Source organism: Apodemus sylvaticus, chromosome 3, assembly GCF_947179515.1.
Source record: "Apodemus sylvaticus chromosome 3, mApoSyl1.1, whole genome shotgun sequence".
Classification (NCBI taxonomy): Eukaryota; Metazoa; Chordata; class Mammalia; order Rodentia; family Muridae; genus Apodemus; species Apodemus sylvaticus.
This window is the reverse complement of record NC_067474.1, coordinates 67,219,522-67,238,519: the sequence shown is the minus strand read 5'-3', so window position 1 is coordinate 67,238,519 and position 18,998 is coordinate 67,219,522. Positions and strand designations below refer to the sequence as shown.

Below are 18,998 nucleotides of genomic sequence, written 5' to 3'. Positions count from 1 at the left end.
GAGTACATACCCCTGCACACGCTGGCACTGTAACCCTGAGTACATACCCCTGCATATGCTGGCACTGTAACCCTGAGTCCAGACCCCTGCACACGCTGGCACTGTAACCCTGAGTCCAGACCCCTGCACATGCTGGCACTGTAACCCTGAGTCCAGACCCCTGCATATGCTGGCACTGTAACCCTGAGTACATACCCCTGCACACGCTGGCACTGTAACCCTGAGTACATACCCCTGCATATGCTGGCACTGTAACCCTGAGTACATACCCCTGCACACGCTGGCACTGTAACCCTGAGTACATACCCCTGCATATGCTGGCACTGTAACCCTGAGTACATACCCCTGCACACGCTGGCACTGTAACCCTGAGTCCAGAACCCTGCACACGCTGGCACTGTAACCCTGAGTACATACCCCTGCACACGCTGGCACCGTCCTCCTCTCAGGTGCACACCCTTCTTTAACTCTCCTGCTACATTCCTCCTCTACAGCTCATAATTTCTCCCCTACAAGTTAGTTCATCTACGCTACCCTCACTGGGATCTCTTAGCATTATGGGATCTATTATACCAGTATTATAGTAGTCACTATGACTAGATTTAAATTCAGAGAAACGGTTTTGCGCAATTAGTATTTCCTACTCAAAAACGAGCCCAGTTCAAAAACAAGCAAATAAACAAAAAGCATAAATAAACTAACCCCACAAAAAACATGTAAGTGGAACTTCACTTTCAAAAGGATCCTTGATTCCCCAAATCACTATTTTTAAACAATTTTACATATCAACTGACAGAATTATTTGGCAATAAAAATACTACTTAGCAGCTAGGTGCTCTAACTCTCACAGGATCAGTGGTGAGGAGGACACAACATCTGTCCCAAAACCGGGAGAACTGGGAACAGCAGGACCCAGGCACACAGGAACTCTGCCAGACCAGTGGCATGGGTTCCTTCCTGTTTGTCTGGGCTGGTACCCTGAGCAGACCTTGGGTGCAAACTCCGCAGCCAGTCCCACATTACCCAGAGGAAGCTCCACTCCCAGGCACTCTAACTCGCCCAGAATCACAGGGTCCCAGAATCCCAGTAACAGCTTGACTCTGAGGAGTTCTAACACAACCAGGATCACAGGCAGGACAGGTTTCAGTCAGATATAGTGAGGGCAGGTAGTATTAGAGATAACCAGATGGCGGGAGGCCAAGTGTAAGAACATAGCAGAAACCAAGGTTACTTGGCATCATCAGAACCCAATTCTTCCTCCATAGCAAGCCCTGGATACTCCATCACACTGGAAAAGCAAGACTGTGATTTAAAATCACATCACATGATGATGATAGAGGACTTTAAGATGGACATAAATAACTCACTTAAAGAAATGCAGGAGAACACAGGTAAACAGCTAGAAGTCCTTAAAGAGAAAACACAAAAATCCCTTAAAGAATTACAGGAAAACTCAAACAGGTGAAGGAAATGAACAAAATCATCCAGGATCTAAAAATGGTATTAGGAACAACAAAGAAATCACAAAGGGAGACAACCATGGAGCTAGAAAACCTAGGAAAGAGATCAGGAGTCATAGATGCAAGCATCACCAACAGAATACAAGAGATAGAGAATCTCAGGTGCTGAAGATACCATAGAAAACATTGACACAACAGTCAAAGAAAACACAAAAAGCAAAAAGCTCCTAACCCAAAACATCCAGAAAATCCAGGACACAATGAGAAGACCAAACCTTAGGATAATAGGTATAAAAGAGCATGAAGATTTACAACCTAAAGGGCCAGTAAATATCTTAAACAAAAATTACAGAAGAAAACTTCCCTAACCTAAAGAAAGAGATGCCCATGAATATACAAGATGCCTACAAAACTCCAAATAGACTGGACCAGAAAAGAAATTCCTCCTGGCACATAATAATAAAAATACCAAATGCACTAAACAAAGAAAATTAAAAACAGTAAGGGGAAAATGTCAAGTAACATATAAAGGGAGGCCTATCAGAATTACACCAAACTTCTCACCAGAGACTCTGAAAACTAGAAGATCCTGGGCAGATGGCATACAGATCCTAAGAGAAAATAAATGCCAGCCCAGGCTACTATAATTTGCTTACTATAAGCAAAATTCTCAATTACCATAGATGGAGAAACCAAGATATTCCACAACAAAACCAAATTTACACAATTTCGTTCCACAAATGGAACGATGGAAAACACCAACACAAGGAGGGAAACTATACCCTAGAAAAAGCAAGAAAGTAATCTCTCAACAAACCCACACAAACATAATTCCACCTCTAACAACAAAAATAACAGGAAGTAACAATCACTTTTCCTTAATATCTCTTAATATGAAAATGAATATTACCAACAAATCCTAATCTATTGAAATTCAAAAATATGAGGAATTAGAAATTTGTTGGCTGCCACCCAGTGGTCTCACTAATTTGGTAACTGGAGAAATATGTCTAATATTGTACAACCCATATACACTTTCTGCTTGTTTGTATGTGACAGTGTCTTGCTGTGTACCAGATAATGGTCTTGGAATCATGTTTTTCCTATCTCAGCCTCTCTATTAGTAGGATTGTTTATTTGATGTTTTTACTCTATACTATGGTTTTCAGAACAGCTTACATATTGCAAAATTACTTATACAGCCAAAAGAAGCATAGACAATTAATTTGGGAGGTGGCTTGTAAGAGAACAACAAATAGTGAGACTGAATGTTTTGCTTGATATTTATAATTATTGTTATCAATTTTGAAGATGACTTTATAAATTACTCTTTTTCTGAGATGAATCCTTTTCAAGATTATCACAGCCAATGAACCAGAATCTTACCCTCAACTAATGTCTGTGCCACCCTCCAAGTAGAATCATTGTTCATTTAAACAGTTGATGAATGACTTCATGGATAAGACCAACCTAATACACAATTTCTTTCTTTCTTTTTTTTTGGGGGGGGGTTGGATTTGTTTTTTTTTTTTTTTTTTTTTTTAGAACAGGGTTTCTCTGTATAGCCCTGGCTGTCTTGGAGCTCACTCTGTAGACCAGGCTGGCCTTGAACTCAGAAATCCGCCTGCCTCTGCCTCCCAGAGTGCTGGGATTACAGGCGTGCACCACCACTGCCTGGCTCACACACAATTTCTTAAATGACTGTAACCTGTTCCCTGTGGGCTGAGAATGATGAATCACTCAAGTCAAATAGCTTTGGCCATAGCAGGAAATATGTATCCAAATAATTGTGTCTACAATTCATTCCTTGGTGCAGCAGAACTGTTAACTCTTAGCTTAGCTTCTATGGAGGTAAAATCCTTTGGGGATGTGAGGGACATTGAAGCCTTATTACAATGAACTCCAATATCTAAAAATTGTTCTTATTTTAGGTTTGTAGCACAGTAAAAGTCAAGATTTTAAACTCTACTAAAAACAAAACAAACAAAAAGACTATCTTTATATGTTCATTTAATAACACGCCCATCATTTCTATGATTGGTATAAAACATATATTGTGGTGAATAAAAAATTAAAATTAAAATTAAAAAATACTATTTAGCACTAAAAATGCAAAGATGGAATTCAAAGAACACTAACAAAAACCACCAGTTGGCTATTAATACACAGACAAGTGATAATTTGTGACTGAGTTTCACATGTTTAGACTAACTCTCTTATAAGACAATGTTACCAAACTATCATGGAGATAAAGTTCATGGTGAACACTGAATATAACAGCAACAAGACTGGCAGTAAACATTCACCGAGTCTGAAATGAGTCCAGCTGCTGTAACAGGTGTGTTAGAAGAATCAATCCATGTAATATCTATGAAGCATAGAAAACATCAGCATTGCATTAAAGACATAGAAAAGGTAAAGTTAGTTAACTTCTTGAGATTACACTACAAAAACCCCAGCAAAATTCAAATCTATGCAGTCTAGCTGTGAGACCAACTATTATTCTTACCAAAACAGCAACATGTGCTATCCCTTAATGTCATTAAAGTTGAATTTGTACTACAAGAAAATAATTCTTTTCAATAAAACCTAGCAAATATAATTACTTATTGCTAAAGCAAAATTATATTTCTTTAATATATACATAATGTTCATTACCAAAAATTCTTATAATATTTTTATTTGAAAGTCCCAATGTAATAATGCATTTACCTGGCAAAAACTTCAAAGTTTGCAGCATCTGTCTTTCCTGAGAGAAATCCACCATTAAATGGGTCATGTTGTCACTGACTTTTGGTTTCAAAGAAAGGCGAAAGGCAGAAGCCATGGTGACTCTATGGTAAACACAGACATTTAATTTTTTTTGACATTTAATTTTTAAAATAAATGAATGCAAAGTAACACATTTTATACAATTTATAAAATTAAGATAAAAATTATTTCACTAAGTGACTATAGAAATTCTAATACAGGCAGTTAAAGAAATTTGCTTTGTCTTTTGGAAACTGAATCAAAATCCAGCCAGTTTTCTAAAATTGCATAGACATCACAATAGCCAATAGCCAATATAAATAATCTATACAAGATCCCAATTCATCTGAAGCACTGTGTGCACTCTCACTTCCAGTACCAAGCCTTACTCATATCCACCGAAGCACGAGCCTGCTGTAAGCCTTCTCCCAGGTCCTGCTAAAGCGTGTCCTCTCAACAAAGGCAGACGCCTGGCATTCCACACTCAATCTGCTAAAGACTACGGACAACGAAGGAGAACTGAGATCCTTAACAGTGAGTGCCGTACCACCAAGATGGCCCTCCCATCTATCAGCATCAACTGCGTGGAAAGATACTTACGATGAGAAACAGCCTAGTGGATCTGTGTCATAGAATAAGAAGTGTTCAATAAACACTCAGATAAATGTGAAGTAAAATACAAAATAAAGATCTAACCAAATCAGATGTTACTTATCAAAAGTATGGGGGAAATTCTTAGCAAAAACTGAAAATTAAAAGAAACTTGCATGTTGATGTAAAAAGGAAACCCACTTAATTGTGCCTGCTTGTAATTGCTTTCCCTCAGCTAGCCAAATGAATTGGTTTCCCACAAACAAAAATAAATAAATAAATGTATTTAAATAACTTGTTAATCATCAATTTCAATATTTTCACGTTATAGTAAATTTCTATAAACACCACAATCAGTTCTGTAACATCCTTTGAGAAAGAAAGATACAGATGTCTATTCATCAATGTTCTCTTCCTAGTACACAGAGTAAGAGACAATATAAACAGAGCTACAGGAAGAAAGGGAACACCAGGCCTAGTCAACTGGACCTGCTATCAAGAGGTTAACTGGATGGGAGATGGCAAACTTGCTAATGTAAAGCTGTTGCTATATTTAGTTATTTTACTTCATTAAAAAATGATGTAATCAGTGTAATATAACAACGAACAAGCAATACAATAAAGTAAAGAAATTAGCAAGAAGAAAGTGATATGTTGTAAATCAGTTCATGGGGAAGGCAGCTTACATATCTAAATGCTTTAGAAACCAAATATGCACTGCATACTCCACATATACAGCACAAGCTGTTGGTTCTCAAGGAATAAGATCTGAATTGTACTGGTAAACAGTCATGATGATGGTTCAGCTGTGCACGCACAGCCCTGAGTATTTTCTGACTTACGAGTTCCTAAAGCACTAGACTGAGATGAGATAGTTCATAGATGCTCAAAAGATGGGTTTCAACCTCACTGGTTTCTTTAAACCTAATGAACTAATTGTTTAATGAGAACAGGTGAGAATTTGAGAATTTTAAGTCTGAAACCAGTAAAATTTACAGAAACTTGACATAAGCAAAAAGGAACACAAAGAAAAGAATGCCCTCCCCATCAATGCAGTAGACATGTCACTTATAATAGGAAAAATAAGAACAATTTCTAGTCAAAATAAGAACATGAATCTGCCAGGTAGTGGTGGCACATGCTTTTAATCCCAGCACTTAGGAGGCAGAGGCAGACGGATGTCTGAGTTTGAGGACAGTCTGGTCTACAGAGCTAGTTCTAAAACAACCAGGGCTATATAGAGAAACCCTGTCTCAGAAAAAAACAAGAAAACAATCAAGCAAACAAAAAAAATTTCAAAGAAACCTAAATTTATTTTTAAGCTGATTATATTTAGACAAATTAGCTTCAAAGCCCAAACTAAAAATCCAAAATTGACAACAGCCTCAACCCATGCTATTTTTTATGTTTTTATTCATTTTGATTTTCCTAGATTATCTCTTATATTAGCAGTTGAATTAAAAGGCTCTTGCTTCCCAGTGTTATCATGGTGACCAGAAAATAATTACAAAACAGATGAACACATTTAATCAAGTTAAAAAATAGACCTAGAAATACTCTTCAGACAAGGAATGAATGCTCTGGTAGCCAAATGAACAAAGAAAACAGTGTGGGCTTTAAACAAAACAAAGAAGAAACAAGGACTCTGATTCCTGTGATGCCAGGATACTGGCGGGATCACATGGAGAGGCTGACTGAGAAGAAGAGAAACCATTAAAGCTGGCATTAAAATTAAATTCTGACAAACAAACCTGAACAGAGGGCATCAGAAGTAAAGGTGGGAACCCAAAAAGCACAGAAACAGAACCGTGAAACCAATCAAAGATCTCTCTTAAGATTTCTTTGGACAGCCCAAAACCTGGTTAGGATTTGATTTCTAGGCCAGAAAAATCAGGAAGCACAATGGAATTAGCTGGTAAGGAGTAATAATCTAGCCTGGGTAAGACAGAGTTGTTTCTGACAAATCTCAGCAGACAAATTTACTTTGTCAAAGAATTTCCTCTCACCCACGTCTCACACCACACCCCACTCACTGAGGACTGCAGCAAGCACCCACAGGCCTGGCTACCTGAGAGCTGGGCTCAAGGCCAGCCTGGGAACCAGGGTGAGACTCCATCTCTTAAAACAACACAACTCTAGTGACCTTCCGCTATCCAGCACTTACAAGAATGAACTACGTCATTAATCATGTCATAATGAAAAGTCTACCAAAATGGACAATAGTTTTGCTTTGACTCTATGTAAATTTGCTCCATACTGCACCCCCAGTGTCCCACTGTCAAAAACACAAAGAAACACAGTGAAAAAATTCTCCAAATTAACAACAGTCACTGGTTTTCACACAATCCAAAATGAGTATTTCTGTGAAATTCTTGATAAAGAATGAAATGAGATTTGAAGAGACTCAAAAGTTGCCTGTCAGAAAATCTCACTGAGTAGTCGGCAAGACAGAGAACACAATTCCAGTGTTACCTCAGCCCCTTTAACACACACAGTTCTTCCAGCAAGTGCTAAATGCCCTTTGATGTTCCTGACTCTACCAATGAGAAGCACCTTTTAAGTCAAACTACTTAACAATTTCCTGAAGTGTTTTCCTCAGTATCAAAACAAGACAGTAGAGGCAGGAAAAGAAGAAAGGCGGTGGCAGCCCAGCCCAGGAGAACTCAAAGGTGTTACCAGGACAGCAGTGCAGAGCTTCAGCCGCTGAAGACACTAGGCAGCACTGGACTGCTCTGAAAACAAGATCCACTTAGATTTAAGAACAGCAGCAAAAACTACATCCCAGCAGGATACATTCTTAAGTCATTCAGAACAGATCAATATTCAATACTAAACTATTTAAGAACTATTCTAAAAACTAGAGCTAACTATTGTATTAAACCAGAAATGAAATTCTCTTAGAAATGTGTAATTTCCACAACTTAAAATGTGACTTTAAAAAGTTCACCAGTAATTCTCTGATATACAGTGCACATCTCTTTACTTTGCACATAATTATGTAGTTATGTTAATCAACAGAATCCTAAGAAAGATGGTTTCTGAATTTCATTTCTGACTTCAATATTGACACTTAAATTAAAACAATGTCGGTTTTATACCTTACCTATCCTTGATCTGTCTGGCAGCCTTGGAGCAAATGAGGGAGAAGAGAAAGAAGGGAGTTAGTGCTTTCCATGCAAGCTCAACGGCAGCAACATGCAAGAAAAGTTAGGATATAAACCCTGCAATACATTAGTTCATATTCATCAAACATAAATTACAAGAAATCGATATAGTTCATGTAAGCTTGATAAAGTAATGTTAGGACCACAGTAGAATCCAGACCCCTCCCCATAGCAATTACTGCAAAAGTAGGAAAATTTAGCTTCAACTAGTTTCATGGAACTATAATTGTGTTTTTTTAACATAAGATTATCAAATACACCTTCACTTTTATTCAGTCTGATATATTCAACTAAATTTCCATACAACCCAGTGGTTCTTATGCATATAAAAGTTTTCTTGCTAGCATACAAATCTAGACTGTAACTCTAGAAGAAGCCTTTGCTCCCAAGAATGAGTTCTAATAGTAGAGATTCAGACAAGGATGGATGAGAGAAACACTCGAAGGTTCACAGAACCTATAAACTTACACAGATTGTACATATCTTCTGTTTTTGTTTTTAGAAAATGAAAATACAAGTTCAGAAAGGGTTCATGATCATTACCTTGTACTATACAGTCATAGAACAACAATGAAAACATACAAAAATTTGCCTCCTTATATATGAATTAAATATAATATATACAATGAAAGATTTTCTTCCATGCTAACAAACACAGTTAGCAATTACAGCTGACAAAGATGGCTGTTTTGCTAGCATACAGCCTGGTACACAGCTGACTATAAATTAGATGTAAAAAACACTGCTTCTAGTTTTTCTTTGCATCCCAGCATTGTTTCTACTTGCTACAGGTCAACTTTATACCCAGCCTCAACTATTCAGGCCTGAGTCTCATTCTAAACGGAAGAGCTGAGTGTGAAATAGAGTGCAACATACTCTAGCACCAGCATTACAAGTGATCAACACTTCGACCTTGGATAGTAACTATTTTAGTTTCTACTAAGGGATTTGGGTTCTTACTGCTCTTAAGAACAAAAGGCCCCTTCTCAGGGTCCACATACTGTAGCCAGTCCAATGTGATGCTTTATGATCTCAGGTAATGAACCCTTTCATAAGCAATGTTACATTAGTCAACGATTACACTGGTTTTGAAAACTACTGCCATGGCAGCTGGAACTGAAATAGACGTGAAATTTGGAAAGGAAAAGGGCTTTCCTCTGTTCCCAACACGTCTTTACATTCAGAGGAAGCTCCTGTCATTACCCCTTACTTCTTTCTTCCTTCACTTTACAGAGAGTGATACTAGATTATGAGTTTTAAAGGCATTAACTCAGTGTCTCTTACTTTTCTCAGAAGTTTGTTTGTCTACAGAAAATATATATTGTGTTCTTCTTCCTCTGTGCTGTTAAGTGTCACTGAAACAGCCTTCTCTACCCCTAATGATCTGAAACCTGTGCTGAGCAGGCCTGGGTAGGGAAGGTAATTCCAGGCTTAGGCAGTCTGACTCCGACATAACCCGACCTCTCCAGCACAGCTGCATTCGGGATCTCCTCAGCTTTCCTGCTTTCTCTTGTTTCCTGATGGCTCTGAACTCCCAGTTTCCCTCGCATGACCTATGGATAAAAGACCACTACTGACCTGGCTTCTGTGCATCCTGTCAGCTACCATACGGTGTGTGAAGACAACAGAAAAGGAACAAATGAAAAAGCAGACAGCCTAGGAGACACTGCTGTTCTGAGCGTTCACAGACAATACTCACTGAACCTTATTCTGTCCTCTCATTTAGACTCACATTTTATTTTACATGCACCTATAGATATAGAAGATGAGAAATTATACTCTACAAGAATCTAGACTGGCCCAACTTTAAGAAGTATCTTTAAATAAAGAATAAATTATACTTTTCTAGAAATTCTTCTTCCAAAGATAGCCATCTAAAAAGTATACTTTATCATATTATTTCATTCCTCTGCTTTAATTTCAAGAGTGATCATTTTAAAAATTTGTATCTCTGAAGTGCTAAGCCTAGAATTTTCCCAAATTCTACTCTCTCACATACCTGCCTCTGCAAGACTCCACTTGGCCAAGCAGGAGGACAGGGGGCAGTGCTCACTCGGCTTCCGCTGGGGTTATGGTACTGGAGAGCCTCCAGGAAGCATCATAATTTCTGACTAAATCCCATTTGCCAACATGTCACCTCTGTGTTTGGATTGGAGACAGCCTCTCCTTCCTCTAATGTGTCTCATTCTCTCTTCCCATCATCAGTTAATGTTCTTGTTTTGTTCTCTGAGAAACAGTTTCATACTACAGTCCAGACTGGCCTCAAACACACAGCAATCCTCCTGCTTCAGCTTCTCAAATACTGGGACGTTAGGCCTGAGCTAGCACACCTAGCCTCTGGTTTTTAAATTAATAATCACAGTCCTTTATATATCATATTTATGAACTTGCCACCCTAGGCCAAAGTTACTTAAGTAGAACTGCAAGAGGAGTAATTACAAATAACTATTCAAATTACCAACTAAGTATAAACAAAACCAAAACTGGATCTTTGCCTAACCTGTTCTTAATTGCAATGAAGATACAGAAACCACTGTAAATCTACCCAGCATTCTGACCCCCTTATTGCTTCTATACTTTTAAGAACCCAGGGGCTGTGGGTGTTGCTCGGTTGGTAAGGTGCTTGCCTGGCATGCACACTGCCCTAAGTCTGAGCTCCAGCAGCTTAAACTGAGCAAGGCGGTGTGTGTCTGCAATCCCAGCCCTCAGGCAGTAGAGTCAGGAAGATTGGGAGTTCAAGGGCATCTTCAGCTCTAGAGTAAATTAAAGACACATTGGGATATACATAAAACCCTGTCTCAAACAGGCAAACATAAACAACAATAAGACTAACCTGTCAGGGGCTAGAGAGATGGCTCAGGGGTTAAGAGCATTGGCTGCTTTTCCCAAAGGTCCTGAGTTCAATTCCCAGCACCCACGTGGTGGCTCACAACCATCTGTGATGGATCTGATGCTCTCTTTTGTTGTATAGACATACAAGCAAATAGAGCACTCATAGCCAAACATAAATATTAAAAAAAGACTAGGCTGTCTTCTTAAGAATTTACAGAACAGTTCTTTTGATGGCTGGGATCAATGATAGGCTGTTTGGCAGTTGTAGTGGTTTGCATATGCTTGTCCCAGGGAGTGGCACTGTTAGAAGGTGTGGCCATGTTGGAGGAAGTGTGTCACTGTAGGGTTGGGCTTGGAGATCTTCCTCCTAGAGGCCTGAGCATGCCCAGTTTGTTCCTGGCTTCTGGATAAAGACATAGCTAGAACCCTCAGCTCCTCCTGCACCATCCCTGCCTAGATAAACCTGTAAGCCAGCGTCAATTAAATGTTGTCTTTTATAAAACTTGCATTGGTCATGGTGTCTGTTCACAGCAGTAACACCCTACCTAAGACAGCAGTATTCAGAAACAGCACAGTAATGGTGGATTTCCTGGCTGCTTTGTGGCTGTCAATATGAAACCACCATCAAATCACTAAGATTACATTTACACATGCTCCATTTTCAGGACTGTGGATAACCTGAGGTACTTTTTCACAAATAATTTTGCTTCCTAAGCCACAAGGCCCATGTCAAACCCACTTTAATGGCAGTGCCTTGGCTAACTACCCCAGAGTTGTCTGTGGTGGGAAGAGGTGATGCTTTCTCACAGCTAACATCGGAAAGCAAAGGGTGGTTCTCAGCTCGGTGCTGATGTGGCCTTTACAGTGGCCTGGCCTCTTCCGTGAATGCTTTTCCTCATGCCAGTGCAAATAACTTTTAATCCTTCTGCTTCTCTCTGAGCATGGACTGTGGGCACATGGGCTTCCTTGTTTCACCTTCTCTTCGTCAGTTTCTCATCTGTCCCTGCAGCGGCTTCTAGCCTTTCCTTTGTCACTCCACTTTCCACTTTCCACTTACCATGGTAGTCGACTTCATTTGTATATTCCAGCCTAGCTGCTCAGGTCAGATCGATCTTTATTTTTTTCTTCTTCAAATGTTCATGAACCTGGGGATTCTTTTTCTTATATAAATTCAAAAGATAAGCAATACCTTTTATGGTGTAATTCAAAATATTTGTAGCATGTGGCATCACAGGCCACAAGATAGACTCCAGGATGTAAAGTTCCTAATGTTTGAATCTCTGGGACCTCCTAGCTCTGACAAAGACCATTTCCTCCTAATATCACCCCCCTTACAGGATGAAAAAGGAGGTATCTCAAAATGTTCTTTTTCCTTTAGGCAAAAATACTAACCTTGCCATGTAAGGAAGCAGAGGCAGGTGACTCTGTGAGATTTAGGCCGTCCTAGTCTACAGAAGCAAGTCCCAGACCTACATAGGAAATCTTATCTTTTAAAGACCCTTGGAAAAGAACTAGTTACATACTCTCTCTCTCTCTCTCTCTCTCTCTCTGTGTATATATATATATATATATATATATATATATGTATATATATATATATAAAATATTTTTTTTCCTATGTGTATTTAATCTTTTTTATAAAAGTAGTGTTTTTCAAAATGATCAGGGCCGGAAGAGATGGCTCAGTGGTAAAGGGCACTTGCTGTTTCTTCAGAGGACCTGGGTTCAGTCCCCAGCACCCACAGGGTATTTTCCAACCCCTGTAACTCCAGTCCAGACATCTGATGCCCTCTTCTAGCTTCTGAGGGCACAGGACACATACACAAACACATATGCAAGCAAAACCTTCATATACTTAAAACAAACGCATGCTCAACCAAAAGTCACCAGCCTGACACTGATGTAAGTACAGCACTCCTTACAGCGTCTTTAAAGCCAAGCACATCTCTACAGCAGGAGACGACATTTCTGTGAGACACCAACTCTCACAAAGGAAAGGTAAAGGTCTGCTTTAAGGTATGTTTGTAAGTTCTTTGTAAGTTTATTTGTAGTTGTTGTCAAAGGTAAAGTTGCTTCTGTTGAAATTCCTCTCTTCCAGGCATTCCTGACCAGCCTAAAGGACCTTCTCCCAACCTCAGTCTGCAGGGTATTGACTGAGCTCCCCCTCTCATCCACTCTTCTCAATGCTCAAGAGACTGACACACCCTGAGCAGCATTCCAGGGGCAAGCTATTGTGAGTGAGACAAAAGAAAAAAGCCCCATTTTCTCTTTTCATCTGTGATCAAATGCAGAAGACACTGTTCCCCTTTCACAGTCCCCTGGGGCTGTTTATTATTCCACTGTGGTACTCATGGGTAGGCAATCACTCTTTCCCTTTTAATCTGACAACTGGTTGAAGGAGGTGGATAATTATACACTGGCTTGGAAGTTGTTCTGGCCAGTTCTTTTCATTGGAGGAGTTCAAGGTTTGAATTCAGGGTAAGAAGAGGAATTTAATTTTGACAGAGGATACAAGTACTGTTCTGCAGGCCCAAGTACTAGTAATGGAGAAACCGGAGTAGTTGGTGGAATCCTGGCTGTTTACCTAATGATTTCACATACCTGATATTTACCTAATTCACCTTTATATCTCATCTGAACTTTTCACATATATTTACTATCAACCAAACTTTTAATATGCAAAAAAATAAGGTGAAGTATATTCTAGAATTCTATCACAATTGTGCTGGGTTTATTTATTTATTTATTTATTTGTTGGTTTTGTTTTGTTTTGTGGTTTTTCAAGCCAGGGTTTCTCTATGTAGCCCTAGGCTGTCTTGGGACTCACTCTGTAGACCAGATTGACCTTGAACTCAGAAATGCACCTGCCTCTGCCTCCCAAGTGCTGGGATTACAGGCGTGCACTACCACTGCCTGACATTTGTGCTGTTTTTACTGTTCACTCTCATCAGATCATCTGATGTTGATAAATGGAGGCCCTTCAAATCCAGACCTCATGCTAGAAACAGGAACATGATAATTTAAATAGTAGAACTTGAAGATAAAGAAGTATGAAAAGTATCATTGTACAGTTACCAAAGGCTATTTTTTGTTGTTTCCAATTATATTAGCCCAACTTAAGGACTTTAATATGGTATGTTTAAAAATAGTGTGACTAAAAAAATTGTTTTCCCCAGCTTTCTAAAAATTCACCACTATCTCCTAATTGTGCTTCAAAGTTACCCACACTATTCTGTCAGTAGCTAAGCATTTGAAGTAGGCCTATAGAGACTTATGACCTCCTCAGGTATTGAAGATCAGCTAAAATGAATTGCCTTAAACATATAAAAATGTGGCTTATTTAAATTAAACATTCAAGAAAAACAGAACTAAAATAATCAATTCCTGACCCCAAAGATACATACTACAAAAGGAGACGCTTTGAAATAAGTGAACATCTTGTATTTTATTTAGCAAAAACCCCGAGCCCTTCTCAGCATTAGAAAGAAATGACAAAAATACTTTTTAAAATAATCTTTCACTATACGAGGATAACATTTCTATTTGTCTGTTTATTTGCTTTTTGTTTACCTTTGAAAATTCTTCAGGTTCCTTAATATCTAATGACCTTGTTGCAAATTCTAGCAGTTCTTCAGAGTTCTCCAGGGCATTGTTACACTGACTGAGCTGACTCTAGGGGAGAAGCACAATATCAGGTTATCACGTGCACTGTCCTAAGGCCAACCTTAAATATATGCTATAATAAATTTAAAGAGACGGCAATAATTGGATAAATATGAATGTCATGGAGCTACTGAAGAAAGATAATTACTACCAGTTATATACATGACAAAATTGCCTCTTTTTCTATAATTCACCATAAACAGCTTAAACAGGGCTGACAGGAAGGCTAAGCGGATAGACATATTTGTGGTCCAAGTCTGACGATATGAATTTGTCCCACAGTGGATGGAAAGAGGTGACTTGAAAAAGTTGCCCTCTGACCTGCACTAGCATCCACACTCCGCCCATCTCGCTTTCACATATGCTCACATGTAAATATTTTTAAAACTTAATTACATAAAATAAAAATGTTGAGTGCATAATTTCAAACAAAAGGAAAAATAAAGCAATTATAAGTGGGGTGAATTGAACGTCTTAGAGAAGTCAGAAAACTGTATCATATACTAAAATATCTACTTGTAGAAAGCAACTTGCTGTAATAAAGAATGAAATTCTTTTTTTTTTTTAAGATTTATTTATTTATCTTATGTGTGAGTATACTGTAGCTGTAAAGATGGTTGTGAGCCATCATGTGGTTGCTGGGAATTGAATTCAGGACCGCTGCTTGCTCGGGCCCACTTGCTCCAGCCCAAAGATTTATTTATTATCATATGTGAGTACACTATAGCTGTCTTCAGATACACCAAAGGAGGGCATCAGATCTCATTATGAATGGTTGTGAGCCACCATGTGGTTGCTGGGATTTGAACTCAGGACTGTTGGAAGAACAGTTGGTGCTTTTAACTGCTGAGCCATCTCTCCAGCCTTCCCCCATCCCAGGCTGGTCATGTCAGGGCTCCTGGAAAGGCAGCTTGTTATCTCAATGTTATCCAACCCTTAGTCCATGTACCCCAGCTGCCAAGACTGAAATTCTTGATAATGCTTATCTTAAGCTTGTAAATCAAGTTAGCACAGTTGGAATTGACTTACACATGACTCAAGTGTCAAAAATTATTTAAAATCATAATTTATAGTTAGAAAACAATGAAAACAACCAAGAGTGAAAAGGCAAATACAGAAAAGAAAATATTTCCAGGCCATATCTGTCAAACGTTACTATCCAGAGCTCAGGCTTAGAGGTGAAGCTAAGCAGGGTCATGTGCTTAACACATACGTGACCCTGGCTGGGTTCACATTAACACATATGTGACCCTGGCGGGGCTCACACCCCACACAGCCTTGCTGAAAGCAAGACTAGAAATAAAAATATAGCTAGAATGCACAAAGAAAGCCTGTAACTTTAAAACAATAAATAAGTTACTTAATAAACAGAACAAAATGAATAAAAATTTCTTCAAGGAAAATATATAGGCTTTAACAAGTGCATAGAAATGGCTTTATCGCTCTAGTCACTAGAGAAATGGGAATCAAGACCATATCAAAAAAACAGATTCATATCTAAGCACAGTGGTACATGCCTTTAATACCAGCACTCAGGAGGCAGAGACAAATGGGTCTCTGTTAGTTCAAGGCCAACCTGGTCTATAAGTGAAATCTAAATCCAGTATAGCCAGATCAAGACCCTGTCTCAAAAACAAAACAAAACAAAACAAAACAAAAAAAAACCCAACAAAATAAACAAAAAATGATTCATAGCCTTTACCATGCCCATAACCAAACCAAACAAAACAAACAAAACAGCTGGAACCAGATGCTGATAAGGATGAGCAACCTGAATCATTGCGCACAGCTGGTGGGCAGTGAGGAACAGTGTGAGGCACCTCAGAAAACTAAAAGTGCAGCTGCCCTGTGATCAGCACAGGCGGCTGAAAGAAGGGAAAGGTGTGTCTTCAGGAGTGTCTGCCTGTCCACACAGCACAGCACTGCTCACTGCACAGATGCAACAGCTCAGAGGCCACAGAGAAGAAGGGCGGCAAGGGCAGGGCTTACGGGAATGCTCCTCAGTCAAAAGGAAACCTCAGCTTGTGCCAGAGCACAGACAGACCTGGGAACATGATGCTACAGTTGCATGGTCTCTAAGGACAAATGTGCACAATTGCACTTGCATAAGACATCTATGTAATCAGAATGATGGAGCAATTGGTGCAGTTGCCAGGAGCTGAGAGGGGGAAGGAAGCGAGGACTGTTCTTTCAGGGGTGAAGAGTTTCAGCTTTGTAATAAGATGAAAACGATCCTGAGTTCTGCTAAACAACAATAGGAATCAACAAGCTATACCTGAAAGGGGCAAGCAGTAAATTCTGTTATTTTTAACCTTAACTTTAAAAATATTACAAGATATTTGTGAGCCAAGCCAAGGTAAAGCCACTCCGACAAGCCTTCCCCCGGGGTCCCGCAGCCTGCAGCTGAGGCCATGCGGAAGCAGCTGCGCTCACCTGTAGCTCCTGTGACTTGTGCACTTGCTCCTGCTTGATGGCACTAATCATGCTTTCTTTTACATCATCCAAGATAGAGTATAAACTATCAAATTCTTCATCTAATTCTGAAAGTATGTTGGAAGAATTTTCCTGTTTTAAAAAACAAAATGAAGATTTTATTGATTTTATACAGCATATAAAAACTAAACATATAAGCAAAGTAGAGAACAGATTCATATCATAAAGTGCCTTTCTCTAACGGAGTGGCTCTCAACCTTCCTAATGCTGTGATCCTTCAATACGGTTTCTCGTGCTGTGGTGATCCAGAATCATAAATTATGTTGTTGCTACTCCAAAACTGTAATTTTGCTATTGATATTAATAATAATGTAAATATCTGATATTCATCAACTTCTTTAACCAAGCCTTATCATTGGTATCTGCCTCATTATGTACAGTAAAAGCAATAGTTTGCTCTCCACTACTTTGCTTTTATTTGGAATTAGTAAAGAAAATCACCAAACAGAAATGAGCAAGACTTTAATGCTTGCTCATAAACACGATGTCAGATATCCTGGCCCCAAACACTTGTTTCCCCTGTGTAGACTGCAGGGGACACGGGAAGCTATTTTACTCTTCTGTCCTTTGAAGACCCAGCTGCATTACATTACACTCCAAAGTTGATGTAGTGTTACTTATATAGATATTACTTAGCAATTATTCAATTATGCAATTTTTGATAGAAATATCCATACCTGAACTCCTTTCAGTGTGTGATTTAGTGTATCAATAAAGTTCTGAATTTCATCATTCTTATTTGCCAGAGTTGAAATGATTCTTTGAAGAGCTTCCTAGGATTTAAAATAAAGTATTATCTTCTCATAAAAGAAAAATTTAAATCCCCTAACAACCATTCTCTAGAGACACCAACATAATAGTGCACTGCATAATATACAGGGGGCAATCTAAAGCTTCTCTTTTCTTCTCAAAACCAGTAATCACACAGGGTGGAGTATGCACTTGTCCTCTCTTAAACTATGTCATTTCTAGTACCCAAGGTCATCCCCTCAACACAGGTTAGACTGAAAATAATCAATGTAGCCCTGGCCGGCCTAGAACTCACAGTAGAGACCCACAATTGAACTTAAGCTCTGTTCACTGTGAAGCACATGTAGCAAACTCAAGGGTCATTTAAAGATGCTGACACTGCACCAGAACAGGGAAGAATTTTCAAGAAGCAGTCTTAGTCTATGCAAAAGAAGCGCTAAGTCCCAAGGGATACAGGCCAACAACAAAGTTTCAATGGTCATGCATACTCAATCAAAACTGAAGTACAAATGTAAAGCAGTGTACACAGAAGAGCAAAGCTCTCTGAGCGAGAACACTCCACCACAGTGAGGAGCAAAGGGTAAGAGTTTTGTAAGAACTCTGGGGACAAATGCATATTGCCTTGGCTATGTAAGCTGTGAGCCATGTGCACTTTTTCAATGAAAAGCTTGCTTTTTCTTTTAAGCCTCTATTATTTACTGAGTGCAGTCAAACATACTTAATACTCTAATTTTTATTATGTCTTCATAATAACTCTTCTACACCCTTATGAATTACCCACCTGCTGAAAAATTAATAGGCTTTTGTCTAGTAGTAGTGTCAGAAGTCAGAGTGTAGTTTTTATCAACTGCAGTGTTCTAATTCTTAGGGTAGTACTGGTCAACAGAAACACAGTGTGAACCAATCACAGCCATATCAAAAAAGTAAAAGAGAAACAGGCGCATTCATTGTGGTATTTTACTTGACCTAATATGTCTAAAATATCATTCTAACTTATAGTAAATATTCAGTCATTATACAGACACACCTGTAGTCCCTGCTACTTAGGAAGCAGAGGCAGGAAGGTTGCTTGAGTGCAAGAATTCAAGGTCAGCCTGCATAGAACAACACAGAGATACCAATTTTAAAAACAAAATAAAAAAAGGTTTACTGGTTATGAATGATTCTGTTTTCAAGAGCGCATTCCTAGGGCCTGGGGAGTCGGTTAAGTGAACTCATTGCTCTGTCAGGGTGTTTGATTCAGAGCAGCACCCACATGGGCTCACAAGCATCTCTAACTGCAGTGTGAAGGGAC

At 39.0% G+C, this 18,998-nt stretch overlaps 1 protein-coding gene across 2 annotated transcripts in view; it reads right to left on the bottom strand.

Moving 5' to 3' along the window:
* The window catches only part of Fsd1l (fibronectin type III and SPRY domain containing 1 like), a 75,506-nt gene that overhangs the window by 43,769 nt on the left and 12,739 nt on the right, over positions 1-18,998 (bottom strand). Inside the window, exons 2-6 of one of the 2 annotated variants that reach the window (XM_052176502.1) lie at positions 17,632-17,727; positions 16,895-17,026; positions 14,369-14,470; positions 7,906-7,928; positions 4,173-4,294 (exon numbers count right to left, since the gene is read on the bottom strand). In XM_052176502.1, the coding sequence (XP_052032462.1) occupies positions 4,173-4,294; positions 7,906-7,928; positions 14,369-14,470; positions 16,895-17,026; positions 17,632-17,727 (475 nt within the window). Of the gene's footprint in view, positions 1-4,172; positions 4,295-7,905; positions 7,929-14,368; positions 14,471-16,894; positions 17,027-17,631; positions 17,728-18,998 lie in introns of those variants that run through there. The other variant, XM_052176503.1, reaches the window with a different exon arrangement.